This window comes from Cervus canadensis, chromosome 4 (assembly GCF_019320065.1).
Source record: "Cervus canadensis isolate Bull #8, Minnesota chromosome 4, ASM1932006v1, whole genome shotgun sequence".
Lineage (NCBI taxonomy): Eukaryota > Metazoa > Chordata > Mammalia > Artiodactyla > Cervidae > Cervus > Cervus canadensis.
The window spans coordinates 21,730,993-21,750,482 of NC_057389.1; the positions used below are offsets into that span (position 1 = coordinate 21,730,993).

General features: G+C 37.3%; 1 protein-coding gene across 14 annotated transcripts in view; it reads left to right on the forward strand.

Moving 5' to 3' along the window:
• Positions 1 to 19,490, forward strand: part of MEF2C (myocyte enhancer factor 2C) — a 174,527-nt gene that overhangs the window by 76,342 nt on the left and 78,695 nt on the right. For 9 of the 14 annotated variants that reach the window (XM_043464692.1, XM_043464689.1, XM_043464687.1 and 6 more), the window contains 2 exons: positions 264 to 459; positions 18,104 to 18,307. In XM_043464692.1, coding sequence (XP_043320627.1) covers positions 406 to 459; positions 18,104 to 18,307 — 258 coding nt within the window. In that variant the 5' untranslated portion in view covers positions 264 to 405. The remainder of the gene's footprint in view (positions 1 to 263; positions 460 to 18,103; positions 18,308 to 19,490) is intronic. The other 5 variants (XM_043464690.1, XM_043464688.1, XM_043464686.1 and 2 more) reach the window with 1 other exon arrangement.

Consider the following 19,490-nt stretch of genomic DNA (forward strand, 5'->3'; position numbering starts at 1 on the left):
TTCAAGTGTTGGGCTTTAAAGCATAGTTTTCATCATTTAAATGACTTGTTAAATTACTTACAAGAGTGTTTTAATTATAAAAACAAACCATTTCTACTTGATATGCTCCTGCATGCGATATATTATGTACTTTTAATAAATACTTATTTTCTGTTCATTTGATTTGTTTAGTTCCACAGAATTAAAAAAAAAAATAGAAAGTGATAGTTCTTATGAAAGTGGCTTGCTGTTAAAATAGTGCTTAATTTTTATTTTTTGTTCAGCAGGAACGAATGCAGGGATTTGGGAACTGAGCTGTGCAAGTGCTGAAGAAGGAGATTTGTTTGGAGGAAACAGGAAAGAGAAAGAAAAGGAAGGAAAAAATACATAATTTCAGGGACGAGAGAGAGAAGAAAAACGGGGACTATGGGGAGAAAAAAGATTCAGATTACGAGGATTATGGATGAACGTAACAGACAGGTGAGTGGGGTAAACTTTTTTGGTATTATTATTTACATGGACTGTTTATTACATTTCCGCTCCCCCCCCACAGATACATTAAGGGTATTGAAAGCATTTTGAGCTTATCCATTAGGAAAAGATTTAGTGAGTTAAATGTTATCTAAGTGCTAATATTCTCTTATATGTACAGGGTTAATTTCATCCTGTGGGTAAAACATATACTTTACACATTCATGATTATTCACCTTTTACGTCAACATTAATTTTAAATGGGAGCTGCATTAGTGTAACATAAATAGCTTAATAATTGAGTTAATAAGCATAATATTGCTCTACTGCATGCATCACCAAATAAAGATATTCTTAGATTAGTGGGAATGAGGCCTTTTGTGGTCCTCCACCTAAAGGTTTATAATATGGGCTAAATATCCTGTATAAAAATAGTTTTCATTCTGTTCACAGTGAAAGAGACTTTGAAATACGTTCAAAATATTTAACATTGTGCTAACAACAACAAAGAAGATATCCCCACAAAACATTAGCACCTTCAAACATGCAGGCAAGAACCATCAGTTCATACCATTTCCTTTAAACCCTTGAGTTTTATAAACCTAGAGGCACCTGATGTTACAATTTGCTTTTAGAACTCCTGTGATACTTTATGATACAGTTAATCTATTCTAAAGACTTTATGCATCCAAGTGCTCTATTCAGCAAAGACTTGTATATTATGAATATTTGTGATTCGACTCTATTTTTCTTCACACTTGGGGAGAGCAGATTTAGTTAGGTGAAGTAAGACGATCTGTGTGGCCAAGATGGAGCTGCATTTAAAAAGCTTTTACTAAAGTGACCCTTATTTTCCATTGGTTTCCCATGGATCTCCTAATCGCTTCCCCATGATTTATCATCCCTTGAAGCTCAAACCATCTTTCCTTTGTTAAAAAGAGCATATAAGTTCCAGTGTCTAACTGCGTCTTTGAGTTTCATTTCTTTTCTGTGAGACCTTGTGAATTAGTATCAGTGTATATGTCAGTTGCTCAGTCATGTCCGACTCTTTGCAACCCCATTGACTATAGCCCGCCAGGCTCCTTTGTCCATGGAATTCAGGCAAGAACACTGGAGTGGGTAGCCATTCCCTTCTCCAGGGGATCTTCCTGACCCAGGGATAGAACCTGGGTCTCCTGCATTGCAGGCAGATTATTTACTGTTTGTGCCACCAGGGAAGCCCCTTGTGAATACAGAAATATTAATAAATTTGTTGTTTTTCTTCAAAAAAAGAATAGTTGGGTGGTTTGTTAATGTTAAATTAACATTAGGATGGATGCAATCAATAACAGATACCAGTTCTAAGAGACAGTACTACCAGATTACAACCGTTGCAATGAATAATGGAACCTACAGAACAGACATTCCTTGACCCTGGTGGAGGAGAGTGTCTTGCTTGTTGCCCATTGAAAGCTAAGAGGACAGCCTTGGGGAAGCCCCGCCACACTAATTTCCCCCATATAAAAATGTTCTTTCTTCCCTACTGTGCCTTTCTGTCTTCTTGGACCTTCAAGTGAGACTAGAACTTATTTGTGCTTTAAAACTTTTTATTGCTACATGTATGAATTATAATGAATGCAAGTTGTTATTTATGCCATCAAAGCCAGTATGCCATTAAGTGATAAAGAAACTTGAGATTTTCAGGTTTATACTCCTTTAAATTACTGTGTTTAAGGTACATATGACTTGAACTATTTTTGGCGAAAATTGAGCTAAAGGATGAATAATGCTAAGCTTTATGATAGATTCCTTCAGTGTTTTCCTAAACATTGTTTATTGCTATGGGTCAAGCCAAAACGCAATAATTCTGTCAATATAAAAAAAACCCACAGTATTTTTAATTGATTTATAGCTTGAAATTGAAATTAAGACTGAAATATTGAACATCATATACCACTAACTATTTAGACCTTACTGTTTGGGCTAGCACCTATTTGGGGTGCAGTCAAAAATATATATGAATTGGCATCTACACTTTATTAATAATACCAGGTAATATGGGGGTTCATGAAATTTATTGTATCTTCTTTTTGCTTACAAAGACAAGAGAAAGTTTTTGCAGGTTGAAGTCATGAGCTTTCATTATGCTTTATAAAGAAATATGAAGCTCATATAAGCATGCAAGAATGTTAACACTAACTTTTGAGCTACAAGTGAACGTTTCTTCATAATTTAAATATAGCTGCATCTACAATTGCTGTCACTCTCACCAGTGTTAGAAGTCGTAATAACTTTTAAGAGAATAAAATTTATTTAAATTCAGTTTAGTTAGTCTTATCTTTTTTAATCCTGAAGACGAATTCCTTGGTTTTATTCTATAGAATGTAGGATCTGGGTAGTCTTTACTTAAGACTCCCCTGATGGGTCAGGAGGTCAGGAATCTTTCTGCAATGCAAGGAGACATGGGTTTGATCCCTGGGTTGGGAAGATCCCCTGGAGAAGGAAATGGCAACCCACTCCAGTCTTCTTGCCTGGAAAATTCCATGGTCAAGGAGCCTGGTAGACTGCAGCCATGGGATGGCAAAGAGTCAGACATGACTAAGCCCAGTAGCACATACATACACAGTCTTTTCTTCAGTTCTTGGGTTCAGTTGGCCCTGTGATTCAGTACTCTTAAATAGAATTAGTAAAATTGATAACTTCCATGTTTTAATATATATTCCAGTGATTATTGTAAGTGGCTATTGACAATCTTAAACAGCCATCTCACTTAAAAATAGTCATCTGCGTGCCTCTCATCTACTGCAAGAGTGATCATAAGAGCCATTTGGGAGAGAGCCTAGAAGATGTAGGTCACTTCTAATAATCAGCACCAGCAAATCTGCAACAGCATGTCATCCAAAGTGAGGAGACACCCCTAACCTAGGCTCCCTTTAAAGTGTGTGTTCGGATGTTGAAAAGAAAAGCATTCACCGCTTTGCCCTTCTGGAAGCTTCCCCCCACTGTAGACTCCTTAATAGAACCTCATACAATAGCTCACTGTCATCTTTTCTCAAAAGCAGTAAAAGCCTGCCCTGCCATCGCAGGTGTTTATTTGGCTATACAGAACAGGGTGTGTTTCTCCAGAATAAGAAATACTGGCTTAAAGTGTGAAATGAAATATTACAGAGCTGATGTGATAAGTTGTATATCATTAAGAAATAAAACTGTGGGAAAACAGAACGGCCGACTGTTTAAATTGAATTTTGCCCTTACTTTATTTTTCATTATGGCAGTAGGCAACAGCTAAAATTCAAGAACTCTGATTATATACATAAAATAGTTTAGAGAAGGGAAAAAGTAACAGCTTGTTTTTTAAAAAATTTTCCAGAGTCTCCAAGTTTATGAAAAGCACTTATTTCTCAATCTCTAACCTAAACAAGGTGATTTCTTAAGCTACTATATAAAAATAAAATCATGAATTGTCAATTTGTTTCCCAGAAGTTTTCAAATAATTTGAAAGTAGCTATGTGTACCAAGAACTACATATTTATTATTCCATTTAATCCTCATTAATTCCATTTATAGCTGAATAATTCATTTATTTATTAAGTCAGCAAATATCATTTGTTTGCAACCTGCCTAACATGAAGTCCTCAGCAATAAGCCAATTGAATCTTACTCAGCTTCTTGTCTGCAGTAGAAGTCAGCAGCCTGGTTCTGTAAAGGGCCAGATAGCAAATATTTTTGACCTTGTGAACCGTACGGTCTCTGTCTCAGATGCTCAGTTCTACCCTTGGAGTAAAAGCGACAAAGAACAACACATACACGAATTTTAGCGTGTCTGTGTTTGAATAAAACTTTACTGGCAAAAACGGGAGGCAGGCAGGATTGGCCTGTGGGCCTAGTCGGATGAACCAGACGTGAGATATGCAAATATATAACAAAAATTTGGTTCACATGTGTTATGAATGAAACTACCCACATGCTATGAAAGAATAACAGGAGGTGCTTTATTTAGACTGGGGGTGGGAGAAAGGCTTCCCTGAGGAAACGCTGAAAGATGGGAGCAAAGAGATGTTTCAGAGTTCGGCAGGAGACAGCATTCCAGGGGAACAGTGTTTGCAAAGCTCCTTGAGAAAGGGAAGAGCTGGCTGAGGAGTGGAAGAAGGAACGCCCCAAGGAACTTACTTGAGCCTCCTGTGTGTAACTTCAGAGAAACGAGAGAAAAGGTTTAGATGCTAGGCAGGGCCCAGATCATGCAGAGGTTTGAAGTCAGAGAGTTAACACTGGGAGGTGGCCAAGATTTGAGCCCAAATCTTTCAGATTCAAAAACAAAGTAAGCTGTTTTTCAGTTACGTCATGCTGCGTTCTGTAGAAGATAATGGCTTAGAGCCTAGTTTTATGTCATTACTTTCCCCCATTACATACATCATCCCGCGTCCAGCATATCATGGTGAAGAGCATAGTTTTTAAAGACACACAAACCTTGTTCTGGCCTGAGTTCTGCCTGCTACTAGCTGTGTGACCCTCCAGCAAGTAACTTGACCCCTCTGAGCCTTGCTTCCCTCATCAGTAGAGGGGAAGATTGAAAAATAGTACCTGCTTCATTGGGTCATTGAGATAATTAAATGGAGGATGAATGTAAAGCACCTAGCATGCGATGAGTGCCCGAGAAATTCACCTATTAGTTATTCCTATTAAGCCTCGAGGTCTTTGAGCCATTAGTTATTATAGTTGATGTGATTTCTGTTCAAACAACTCCTGTGCTGAGAGCACCCTAAGGAATGGTACCTGAACCATTCATCTCAAGCGGGTGTTACCCACTCGAAAGGGTGTCAGGGAGATGCAAGGAAAAGTGGAGCAGAGTAGGGCATATATGCCTGCTCAGTCATGCACGACTCTGTGACCCCCATGGACTGTAGCCCACCAAGCTCCTCTGTCCATGGGATTTTCCGGGCATGACCACTAGCCTGGGTTGGTCCTTTGCAACCCAGGGATCAAACCCGAGGCTCTTGCTTCTCCTGCACGGACAGGCAGATTCTTTCACCACTATGCCAGCAGGGGAGCCCGAAACAGTAGAGTTGGGGCACAAAGGAGCCTGTGGAAGCTAATAAAGGGCAAGAGATTCATTTCTAAGCGAGAGCCAGGATGGCAGAGGATGGCTAGTGAACAGGAAGAAAAATCACACAGAACATTCGCAGGGCAGGGCTCGTGCCAAGGATGGGGAGAAGAAATTTCCCAGTTTCTTATGCTTGTGGGACTTACTTTCAAATGTATGTTCCTGACCAAATTATTCTGAACTACTTGTCACCATTTTTATCATTTCTAGCTTGCAGCGTATTGTCACACTACAATTTCAAGTCTCTCCACCTGCATTTTTTGTTCTTACCTGTGAGTTACCTTCATCAATTAGGCAATAATCTTAGCCTCCTTCATATGGTACCAGTTGTTATGTGCTTCTGAAACAGCCAGATTTTTAAATGAGTTTTGTCCTCATATGACTCTTCCTGCAAACAGAATATACTTAGAAATCTGTTATATCTGTTACATCAAGAAAAAAGATATATGAAAATCAGGCATGCTTAACCTAAACCTGTTTACTTAATGTGTTTGTATTTTAAAATTTCAGCTTTTCCACTTTGAGAGGATAGGAGAGACACACCCAAATTTATTTGTGTGACTTGTTCTAAAAAAGATATTTACATATTTGAGTAACTACCAGAGAGAAATATTTGCCAAAGAACCCAGTTACGACCTAATATAGTAAGTTAAAGCATAAAGATTATTAAATGGCTTAAATTCTTTTCTTCCATCAGACCTGGCACACTAACAGTTTTTGCCAGCAAACAAAATTTCATGTAATTATCAGTGCAGTATCTGGAGCACAAATTAAAGACAATTAGCAACATTCTCCTGCTAATAGAATAGGAGAATCCCCTTATGACTAAAGGGGATTAGTCATAGCTGTTACATTTTGTAACTTTTTCCCTTTTCTTATGTCCCTATCTCCAGTTTCCTTACATGACTTATGGTGATTTTAAGTGGGCTCAGAAAAAAAAAAAAAAAACTAGAGAAATATGTTCAGTGTAGATGCAGTCTCTGACAGTTTCTACGTACTGAGGTTTTTAAACTAAACCTGATATTTTCTAACTAAACTGAAAAAAAAAAAAAAAGAGGTGCATTGATTTTCTCAAATGACTCTTTTTTGAAAAACGAAGTTTTACACCTTAATTTTCCTAGTTTTTCTCTATTTTAGGTTCTTCGAATTTTAACTAAAATTTTCAATGGAATTTTTACTGTTAAGTTCCTTCAAGGTAATATCCAGAATATCAGGGAATAAAAGGGCTAATTACGGTGCTAAACTTGAGAGTTGCAGCCTACTAACCTAGTATAAAGTTTATTGAAGTTGAGATAGATTCAATCTTTAAATGTGAGGAATTGGATAACATAGAAATATAAATAAATTGCTTCAAGAAAATATTTTTTTGATAAATTCTAAGCCAAGAGTTAGAAGAGAGTCATCCAAGCACACTTTTCTTCTGTCATCTTCACAAACAGAACTTCCAGACCTATCAGTTGCTTGTATGCATGTCAAGCAAATACAAATTATTTGAGAGGAAACTATGCTTTAAATACAATAGAAGCATTATCCATGTTAGACAGTGAATATCGGGAACCTTTTTTTCAAATTAAGTGATTAAAAAGTTCAATCAGTGCCAAAGTGTTGGGTTTTTTAAAATCTCTAAATCCAGAATAAACCTGGAAATAACTCATGATGGTGATGATGATACCACTTTTCCCTCAATACCATTTAACAGCTCACTGCTAAATTCATATTAAATTTTTTCATTAAACTAATTTTATAAAATGAATCAATAAAAGGATATATCATGGCAATGCATTAGGACACAGCAGTGCACCTCAGAATTCGATTGCAAGGTATTTTGATGCAGCCTGTGCATGCCTGCTCAGAGGTTCCCTATGCATATAAATGAAATCACTCTTTTGTTCATAAAATCACCAAGAGGAAAAGTTTTTATTACAGAGTTGAAATTCACTGGTGAGAGACTGAAAAAGAAAGCCAGAAAGGCAAAGTCACAAACTACTTCTGCAAGATTCCAAATCAAAGAAAGTGTAACCAAAGAGCTCAGATGTATGTTTAGCAGCTGTGACATCAAGCCATTCCTTTCTGTTCTATTCCTGTCAGTTTGAAAACAATTTACAAATGATCGCCCAGCTCTGTAGACGAATCACAGAGATAGTACACAGCACATTTTCTGTACATTCCATGTGGTGTGGGACATTTTACACTTTTACAGCTAGATCTGTTTCTTTATTGCCAAAAAGGTATTATCTGAACTGCCATGTAACTATTCATTAGTTTTTACTTTAGTGAGAAGTCCAAGAGAGCCCAAAATGTTCATAAGGAAAAGGATAACTGTCTACTCTTGAATTCTGTCTCTGGATTTAAGAACTAAGCTCTGAACTTGAAGGCTTCGAGACTTTCGTTGTTTCAGTTCTAATTTGTGTATCTCATACAATTTCCATTTAAAACTGTAATTTACAAAAATTTCAACGCTTATATTTCTCGTGTCTCCCTCCCTCTGGGTAGCAAGTTGGCACCGAATGGCCCCTTCCACCTCTGAGTGCATGCACACATCGTTCTGCGTGCTGCAAATGCCCTATGCTCGGCAAATGCACAAACTTTCTATGACATTGTATTACTGAGAAACCAGCACTAAAAATATTAACATTATAAATAGACCGTATATACGTCATAAACCAAGAAGTTTCTTCCAAACTGTAGATTAAAGAACATGTTGCTAATTGTTTCAAAAGCCTTGTACTTTGCAGTCTAGACTTCCTTTAAGATTGTAATTTATTCATTTAAAATGAGCTCCTTCGAAAATTATTATAGTAAAAGTATTTTTAAAGCTTACATCCCAGATAGTCTTATTGAAGACAGGTGGAACCCCCGCCCCCACCGAGAATAATGACTTTGTTTGGAGGGGGGCGAAAAAAATAACAACATAGTTAAAGTAAATGAAATTCCATAGTATGGAATATGTATTTGTGTTTCTTTTGAAATATGTTGGACCACTAATAGGAATAAGAGAACCACTCTAAATGTTTGGATATTTGACTTTTAATTTTAAGTTGGAACAGCTTAGCTTAAGAAATCACTAACATTTAAATAACATTTCAACAAATGTAACTGTTTGGAAACTACAACGGAGACAGCCTCCTGCCTTCTGTCTTGCAAGGATTGATTTGGAAGGCCCTGAGGGAGAAAATATTGGAGTTGGGAGGTAAAACTGAAGCCATTGTGGAAAGGAAGAAGTTACACTCTTCCTGTTATGACAGGAAACATAGACAAATGTGCTTCCTGAGCATTTGCTCAGCAGGGAATGAAGTAGTCTTTGACCTTTACCTTAGGTACATTCTGGCTTTGTTAAACTAGTAAACATGTTTTTGACCCCAAAATATTAATCTGGTTTATTTGATTCTTTTCAGACTCAAATGATATATTTCATGTATACAAGATAAAGAGAAATAAGTATTTGTCTCATGACTGCATCTGCAGATTGAATTTAGAATGTAAATCAGCCTCTTAAGAAACCAAGCAGACCTCAACAGCATGTATTAAAAAACGTAAAACATATTGCATTATATCTAGTCTCCTCTTTTCAAAATCCAAAACATTCTTAAGCTTGAAAGTGGACCACAATGAAATCTTTTAAATCCTAAATGTAATCATTATAGTTTATCATCTTCCTTGTCCTCGTGTTTATAAATATATCAGAAATCAGCCATGACAAGTTTTAAAACTCAGACTCTGAATTTGCTAATAGATACTCAAGTTTAACCCATGCTTTTATTACATTTCCTCAAAATAGCGTGCAAGGCACAAGATTTAAAGGCCCGTTCTGAGGGCTGGGGTGTTGACTTAGGGTGAGGGGGTCGGTAGAGTTCTAAATTCCATACGCTGAGCCCCCCTATTTTAATCCTTTTATGACGTTCAGAATTTTAGGAAGGATTGCCTGCAACCCTTTGGAAATCCTACTGCATTGCAGCGAAACGGGGCTCAATTTGCTGGAGGCTAACGAGGACAATAGTCCTCTTTGCAGCAGAACACACTGCTGTCTCATCCTCGCAAGTTATGCTGGAGGGTTACAAGCACATGGTAGCACTCTGCTTAAAAGAGTCCCTCTCTGCTCTTTAAAGAGCCTTTCATTTATGGTGGCAGGCCCCGTCATTGTATAAAGGAGCGCTTGTCTAGAACACAAGTCTGCAGTGGCCCTACTTCCTCCCACCGAAAGTAATCATCAGGCCTAAAGCTCGCAAGCCTTTCTAATGACAGACTGAATTAAACAAAATAAAATTGAAGAGGAAGACTTTAGAACAGTCGCACCATTACTTACTGTCAGGAACAAGCCAGGGGAAGAAAAAGAGCATTTAAGAGGGCATTTCCCTTTTTTTTTTCAATTAAAGATTGTCGTGGCAGACTCTTGACTCCATCGCTAACCCTTTAAACACAGAGGAAGACCTAGATGCTCTCTGGATTAGAGAGCGCATTGTATCCGCCAACTGCCCATCTCATTCCTCATTAGTCACTCCATTTCCTTAACTGGGAGGAAGCGGAGAGATTCTCTAGGCTGTGGGTGAGGAGGGGTGGATCTAAAATATTTTCGTAAGATGACAGTTGTATTCATCGTGACTCTCTTTGAAAAAAAAAACAAAACCTCAAAGGTCTGAAAATAGAAGTAGCTAGGTTTATTAGTCCCAAACTATGAAACTACTGTTACTTTATGAGTTGAAATGAGTAAAAAGTTCTCTACTCATTGAGCAGTTCAATTAAGATCAGGACGAAAAATTCTGATTGGTGGGAAGAAACACTGGATATCCATATATAAAGTCACCCTTGCTCCCCTTGGTAATACATCTGAAGTCATTTAGAGTTAGGTCTCTGTTATTCTCATAAACGTGAATAGCTGCTGTTTCCCGAAGGTCTTTTTCCTTTCATTTATCCTTGCCTATAAGGTGCAAGGACTCCCACCGTTAAAATGTGGCAGGAAAGTTCTCCTGAGGTGACTTTATGAATGGAGCCAGGATTGGGAGGGTGAACAGAGGCCTGCGTGTGGCGTGGAGACTCATTATTAAATGCCCTTTCTGTTACCCAGTCGTCTGTCTAATTTCCCTGCCCTGTAGGAAATGACACGGGACTTGTCCTCTGTTTTAGAACTTGTTATTTACATTGACTGTGAGTAAATCAGAGACCCACCTCTTTTATTCCGGCTGTAAACAGGCTTGTATTTGCTACCAACCAAAATGCTTCTCATTTTGTGAAATTTAAATAAACATCCATAAATATAGAACGAGTGTGTGCCCGCTAGCGCATGCATGTGGTTCTCACTGGCTTTAGCGATCCAGTCTGGAGGTCTGAGGACAGAGGCGACTGTGGAGTCCACACAAAAGGAGCTTTGGTTTATTGTCAGAACCTAGAAACCAACTTTTCGGTGTTCGTATTTTAGTTTGTTTGTTTTTTTACTTTAGCCTAGAAAGCTATCCTTATACTAATTAATAAGTTCTTCTACTCCTCAGAATTGCTGCCAGTTCTTGGTGTACTTGTACAATGCTTGATGAGTGGCTGTCAAGGTCCATGTTGTGCTGACTTTCAGCCCCTAAAATGCACAGTTATCTAAAAGAGGGAAGGAATGCCGACTAATGGGAAGAAAGATGGATGTTGTGTGAAGAGGGCTCTATTTCTGGTTCATCAAGGACTAGTTTTGTGACCCTGGAATAAGGCAATTCATGCCTTTGTTTGCAGTATCATCTGAGAAATGGGGATGATAAACTGTGCCAAATAATAACTTCAAAGAGATGCTGTCAGATGTAGCAAGATAGTTTACAAAGTCTTTGAACTTCTTAGAAAAAAAAGTCACCAAAGTCAACACTCTTATCTAAAAACAATTATAAAAAAATATATGCTTCAATTTCACCAACAAGCCCCCACACAAGATCTGACCCAGTCCAGTTTTTCTCCTATTCATTTTTACCAAATGTATGTTTAAAAACATACTTACAGTAAACTGTAAGTTAATGTGACAAAAAGAAAGAAAAATAACTATGTGAAATTTTCTCCCTTAGTGGCAAATTTCCTATTAACATAGTTTGAGCTTGCATAGAGATTCATTTTGAATTACCAAAAAAAATGAATAATTATTCCATCCATCTACCCATTTATTCATTCAACAAATATTGAGCCAAGCATTGGTCTGGGACTTCAGTTTACAAGAGCAAACAGGAGATGTTCCAGCCTTCAAGTGAAGCTTGAGGTTTAGTTGAGAGAGAAACTCTTAAACATGATAATGGTGAAACAAGCTAGCAGATCTTAGGAGAGCAGTCTTTTACAGTATATAATAAGAAGTGACTGAGCCTCACATTTCAGAAAAGAAATACTACCTACCTTGTACCATGTTTCACAGTCAACAAGTCTCTGACACTTGTGTGTTCCTTAGTTTAACTCTCATCATAACTCTGTAGGATGCCTGTTATTACCTTCACTTTACAGATGAGGATACCAGGGGACTGATAAGTTAAACAATTTACCCAAGGCCAAAGACACACAGATCATACATGGCAGAGCTTAGACTTGATTTTCAGTTCCCATGTTTTTGCTTCCACAGCACAGAGCCTCAGTAACAATGTATAGATACTGCTTCTTTCAAAATATTTTAACAATGTGAATTTGTTATTTTATCAATCTGGACAGTTGTTTTTCTGTGCTATACATAATTTAATACTGTCCACTCCAGTTCTTTAGAGTCTTTTTTATATCTCTTCTAACTGCAAAAAGAAAGTGATCTAGTTTTATTTCTTGGAATATGAAAATTAGAAGTGATTATGGTAATATATTGATGAGATTGAGTAACCAAAATATAAAGCATTCTACAAAATGAAATTGCAGAAATAGATTCTTGTTGGAAATCGTATTTCATTCACTCCAAACTTCCCCTTCACCCAAAGGTCTGTGCTACATAGGCATAGAATCTGAACATCTAAAATCTGGAATAAATATTTTAAAGATCTCTAGTCCAGCTTCTTGTTTAATTCAGGAACGCCTTCTACACCTGCCTTGATACGCAGCCCTACTTGAACATATTCAGGAAAGAACTGCTTCTTAACTTCATGAGGCTAAGTCCGCTGTCCGACAGTTCTCATCACTAGATTTCCCTTTTATTTTGAACCTCTATGATTTTCAGCAGTGCTTGCTAACTCCACTCTATAGAATAAGACAGAATAACTCATCTGCCTCTTCACATGGCCATGAAGTCTGCAGATCTTGGAAAGTGTTTGGCATTTCTGGCTTAACATTCCAAATTCCCTCAATGATTTTTCCTGCAAAATTATTCTCAGACCATACATCAACTTGTTTGCCATCCTATAGATGCTCTAATTTTGTCGGTATCGTCAATGTCTTCTTAAAATTCTCAGAGCTGAATATAGTACCAAAGATTAGCTGGTGCTGACTAACAAAGAGATCATTAGGATAATTAATTCCCACTGTGAAACACTATAACTTTAGAACCTTTTCCCATAATCAGCTATCACGTTAGTTTTCCTCCAGCCTGAGATTACATAATTCTTTTTTAAATACAAATGAAATCTTTAACATTATCTTTGTTATCTTATTTGTGACCCAGCTTTCCAGTATGTAGAGGAAGCTATATATGGATAGAGACTCTTCCATGTATTGGGTTATTACCCAGACTTGTCTTGTATGCAGATTTGATAAACACGGCAGCTACATCTTCCTCTACACCAATGATAAAAATGGAAAAAAGGAAAAACAGGAAAGTTACTCAGCTCCATGGGCCATTGCAAGAGACTGTCTTTAAACTTAACACTGGTTAATTAATTCATATTTAAATCATCTAAATTGCTACCAGCTAATCTCAAATCTATAATATTGTGATGAGGATTTCATCAAATGCTTTGCCAAATATATGTTCTTTAAAAATCTGAACTCATTAGAAAGTTCAATAAATTTTTGCTCAGTTGAATGCAGTCATTTGAACTCTTAGATCCTCCCCCTTTACTTCTGTTTCCTGTGATTGTAAAGTTTAGTTTTTACCTTCACACTTGTCTGTCTTTCATGGTGAGTCATCAGGGCAAGGAATAAAGTCCACTTTTTTCTGCGCTTTTTAAATTATTTTTTCTTACTTCAGGAAAAAATAATATATTAAAAACACAAGTTTTAAAAAGTATCTACTTTTAGTGGAAAATTTTATTAAGACATTCAGAGTTTAAAACACCATTCCAAACTCCATTCGTTGATTGAGTATCTATTGGTCAGTCTTTGTGAGGCCAGACATGGTGTCTTCAGGGAGAAGCAAACTCAGACAACCAGTCAACTCTGTAATATTAGAATAAGTCTCATAATAAAGGTTTGTCAAAAGTTCTATAATTCATGAATGTGCCTTTTCTCAATTTAAAATTCTAATTCCAAGCCCTGATTCATACCTAATAAGTTCTAGAGTAATTGTCAGCATGAGATGTGTGATCCCTGCCCCTAGGCTAGGATTTAAAACCCGAGGCTAATAAACAACTTAATACTGAAATGATGAAAAACATCATCATTATTACATTTGGGGCTGTTTCAAGAGGTAAAGAGAAAGAAACATAAAATGCTCAATGTTTACAGAGTCGTCTTGCTTTCCATACGTATGTTACATGTGAAGTCTCTTTGATTTTGAAAACTGAATGTAAATTGTAGTGCCCACTTAAACAGTATTGGTTTTATTCTCTTCTCGGTACACCTTGATTGATGTAGCACTGGAAAAGAGAAATCTCTTTGCCTAACTACTGTAAAAACAGTTTTCCATGTCACCTAAGGTTCGAATATGTTATTGAAGTAGAAATGGACTTGTCCCCATTACAAACTATTCTCAAGTTATGAAAAATGTAATCATTACAATACATTATTATATTTTAGTGTAAAAGCTCTGAATTGCAATCTTTGTCATTGAGTGGCATATTTTAAATGAAGAGTAATATCCCAGTTCTCTTAAGAAAGCTTAATGCTCAAAAACAATTTTATCTAACTGTGAACAATGAGAAGAAGCATTATAAAATACATTTTGAGTATGCTATGAAGAATATGAACATAATACAGAATTAAATTTAGCACAATTAAGAGTAGATTTTGAAGATATTTTCTTAAATGCTTTAGTACAGTTATCATCATTTCAGTCTGCAGTTTTAATGAAAAGAAGCTATATGCACTGACTTTTTTGACAGGTATTATTAAATAAGTATGCATTATCCAGCAGCCTATTTGGTTACACAAATGTTGAGGAGTACCTAAAAGTAAACACAAATAGTGGCTTTAATGATATTTCTGTGCCGAAATGTACTTTGATGGTGAGTTTTGTAACGTGCTAAATTCTGAGGTTTGAGTACAACAGAAACCATACTGTATTGAGACATTCCACCTACAGTTTGTGGTCATGAAAGTCTGATTAAAAGTGGTTTTAGATATATGAAAGTATTTTGGGTCAGTGCCTTCTGCACTGAATGCCTCTGTAACCTATTTCACTAAACAAATACCAATGTGCAAGTATGTCTGCATAACTAAACTACATCTAAGAGAATTATTAAAAGACATTTTGTATAAATCTGTATAATTAATAGTGATGATTTATATCCATTCCAAAAGAGAGTCTTTATTTAGCTCATCCCTAATACTAATCATGACTCATCTGAATGAACCAGAATAAAAAAAGTTTCTAAAGTAGTATGATAATCAAATATGAAAACACTAGCTGTATTTTATTTGAAGTACTTTTTAGTGAGGCAATCAATAAACATAAAATAGAAGGTGAGACATTGGCAGATATTACAAAGAAAAATTATCCAAGTTGAAGCTTAGTAGATTTTGACTAGCTGGTGTCAGCTGGTAAATATCTAAATGCTGTGTTTTTCCAAAGAATGATCAGTGGAGATTCCATAGTTCAGTTTTATCTTTCTATCAGGAACACTGTAGTAAGATCTTCAAATAACCTTGATCAGTAGACTCTGAGCCACTAAGACAGGTATATTTTGTAAGTTCTTTCCCTATAAGTCAGGCAAGAAAGGGATAAAAACTGAGATTTATTGAGCTTCTACTTTAAATGCAAAGCTTAACTGAACTGAATATTGTACATATGTTATTTTATATAATCCTTGCAGCAACCTCGAGTAGGTGCTATCACCATTTTATAAATGAAAAGTCAAACTCGGAGAAAAATCAAATTTGAATAAGTTAATTTCTCAGGACTAATAAATAGCAGATCTGCATTAAAATCTAGGATCCCCTGAATCCATACCCCATGTTCTTCTCTTTCTGTCATACTGCCTTCCATGCAGATGTGATATAAGAATATAATCATTAGTAAAGTATAGGTTTATCTTTTTAAAGTTCTACTTATGAGCTACTAAATGAAAATTTGGTGGGGAAAGCTATCACAGTATTTTTTTTTTCAAACTTTTTTAAAGATTTTTTTTTTTAATGTGGACTATTTTTTAAGTCTTTACTGAATTTGTTACAGTATCGCTTCTGTCTTATGTTTGAGTTTTTTGGCCCCACAGCATGTGGGATCTTACCTCCCTGACTGGGGATCAAACCCACACCCCCTGAATTGAAAGGCAAAGTCTTAACCCCTGGACAGCCAGGGAAGTCCCCACAGTTTTATATAACATCTATCACTTTGATATTTCTAAAAAACAACATAATAGTTTTTGCCATTTCACTTTTAGACAATAGATCTTTATCCTGTGCCCATATGTCCGCTGTTCTAGGCACTGGGGATACAGCAGTGGGCAAAATAAAAATGGTCCATGCTCTTATGGAATGTGCAGCATAGTGGAAGACAGACATTAAGCCAATGATCACCCAGAAAGTCATACAAGTTATAAAATGTAAAACTATAAGAAAAAGCAAAAGATGATAGGTAAAACAAGTATTAACAAAAGTGGGGGGGTGGGCAGTGAGGAGACCAGGAAGTCAGCTTTTCTGTCTGCTAGTCCCTACTTCCTATCAACGCATGTTTTAGGAGTGTGGGATGGGGTGCGTCTGCAGTCCACTCAGTAGTCTCTGGTTTGGGTGACTGAGTTTATGATGAGATCGGGGACCCAGGAAGGGGGGCAGATTCGAGGTTAAAGATGAAATTTGCACTTTGGGAGTATGACATTCCTAAAACTTGTAAATAGACACAGGAGTGGAGGACATCCATTGGGTTTCTGGAGACAAATAAGGACTCAAGATTTAGGAATTACAAGCAGGTAGGTAGTAGATAACGCTGAGCTGACCTCTGCACGATAAGTTGGATTTGAAGGTGAGGGGGAAAAATTTAAAGCCTCACCTTTGATAATAATAATTCAGTCAGTCAGGATTTCCCCAGATAGATACTTCAGAAACCTTGTTCTGAAGAATGACAGCAAGTGCTCCTCAAATAAATAAGCAAAGAAATAAACATTCTGTCAACAATAAGTTTGGAAAGGAGGTTGAAGTTTTAAAAAGTTGCTTAGCCCTTAATATACCACTGTGCCTCATTTCCTACCCATATTGAACCCTTGAACTTCAGTCTCAAGGGGAATTTTATAGAAATGCTATTCTACAAAAGACCTGCTGGGAAACACTGGACCACAAAGTATACAGGCTTATACTTAAGAACGTTCATGGTTTTGGGTGGGCAAAGTGGAGTTTACTCAAGAGAAGACTGAAATTGCGAACAGTGAAATGCATGCTTGTAGTTGGTTGCATTGGCAGGTGGAAGTGTTTGAAGCCAGAGGAGCTCCTGTAGCCGACTCATTAGGAAGAAAAGGCAGTGACAAGAGGGAGGTTTTGAAGATTAGGATGAAGTGAGGAGGCAATGGTTTCAGACAGGAAGATTGCCTAGGACAGGAAGCTGATAAAGACGGGAATGATAAAGACGTCGGGGAAATAGACGAGGAAGCGTGAACCTGAGAAATGTTTTGAGGAAAGGAATTATGGGACTTGGTCTAGATTGGAGTAAAAGAAGAGAAAGGCAAAGATAACAGTAGAATTTCTGGCTTGGGAGAGGAAGAAAGGGACACAGAAGAACGAAACCAAGACCCTAACAGTGTTATGGCTAAAGCTCTTCCCAGCTCCCTGCTGGATTTCTAGAAAACAGAATACTACTCTGTCTGAAAGTACAGTCAGATCTCTTCAAGTGTTTTCAGTTAAACGGCGTGAGACTAAACAATTTTGAGAAGTTTTGAACACAGATCTAAAATACTATGTCCATAATGTCATGTCCAGTCTTCACGTAGCCAAAATAGAAGTTTCAGATTTATAATTAAGAAGTACGCTAACACTGCTGAAATTGACTTTTTTTTTTTAATCTTGAATTGCTCAACGAAACAGCTCCCAGGTCACCATCATTATAACGCCCTACACGAAATCTGGCATTTAGCTTCTGCATTTAGCAACAAGCTAGAAATCACACATTTTCCAGTTCTAAGCAGAAATTAGATTTAGATCTCTTTGCTCTCTTTCCAGACGCGTTAGTGCCAAGGGCTCCGATCACGACACACTTGGTGTTACGAAGGGAAAAAAGTAGTGTTTTGTGTTTCAAGGCGTGCTTTTTCTCCCTGTCTGAAAAAAACCCGCCTGCTTGCTTGCTTCCAGGTGACGTTTACAAAGAGGAAATTTGGGTTGATGAAGAAGGCATACGAGCTGAGCGTGCTATGTGACTGTGAGATTGCGCTGATCATTTTCAACAGCACCAACAAGCTGTTTCAGTACGCCAGCACGGACATGGACAAGGTGCTGCTCAAGTACACGGAGTACAACGAGCCGCACGAGAGCCGGACGAACTCGGACATCGTGGAGGTGAGCGTGCGCGCGCGCCCGCTGGGCCCCACGCCCGGGCACAGCCGCCTGCCTCCAGACCTTCCCTCCTCTCCTCCCTGCCTGCACACAAGCACAGCCTCCTTCTCCTAAAATGTGTATATGCCCGCAGGTGTACCCAGAGTTATTGCCCCAGTTATTACTCCACCCTCTCTCTCTATCTCCCAATGCAAAGTGAGAGCGGTATAATAGTCGGACTCGGTGAGTCTGCTCCTTGCTAGAAATCAGGCACCTTGTCAGGTTATTAATCTCATCCTTCTTGAGTCGTCCTTGTCCACCCCAGTGTCAGGCCACCAGAGATGGGAAGTGTGGCTACGGGACAGCTCACCCACATTTTAGATGACTTCTCATGATTTCTTTTAAGTATATACTAAAGTATATACTTCTCATGATTTCTTTTAAGTGTATGCTTTGACAGCATAGTCAAAGAAAAAAAGTGAGCTCACCGTAACTTTTCATTTGGTTTTCACATTGTCTCTTCTTTCTAATTCATTCTTCCTAATATATTCTTGCTGAAAGAGTAAAGACAGTTATTCTCCCAGAAGTGTTTTTTCCCCCAAATCATGTAATTTAATATAGTGCTATTGATACACGTGGAGTCAGAAATCTGATGAAAATGAATTTCTAAATGTCACTTGGTGTTTTATCCAAGTTAGATTTAAAACATGGTTCCATTGTGCCAAAAATAAGTAAGCACCATGTTGAAACTCAAAAATATTTTTTATCTGTTACCATAAGTAACATTGCCGTACAATTTTAAATGTTTCCCACATGTATCCTATTTAAATGTTATTGCCTTATAGTACCCTTCGTAAGCAATGACTACTAAACCAAAAAGGAAGAGGTATAATGAGGTATATATCCCCATTATTCAGAGATAAGATGTCCCCATCTATTTTCCCCACCTGTCTTTCTCCTCATGGTTTCCTTGATTATGACTGCTTTTCCAGAATTAAGAGAAAGTAAATGTTTCAGAAGTATGTATTCAGAATCAGTCTACCAGAATACAAGTTATTCTTGCCATTGCTTTAACTGGTCCCATATTATGAAAAAATGTAGTTCTGTTCCTGATCAAATTAATCTGCCTCTTACATCCATCTTCTCTTTTACCTGTTATAATTGTCTAAGATTAATTCTCATTTCTTTACTTTTACTTGAAAGTTTT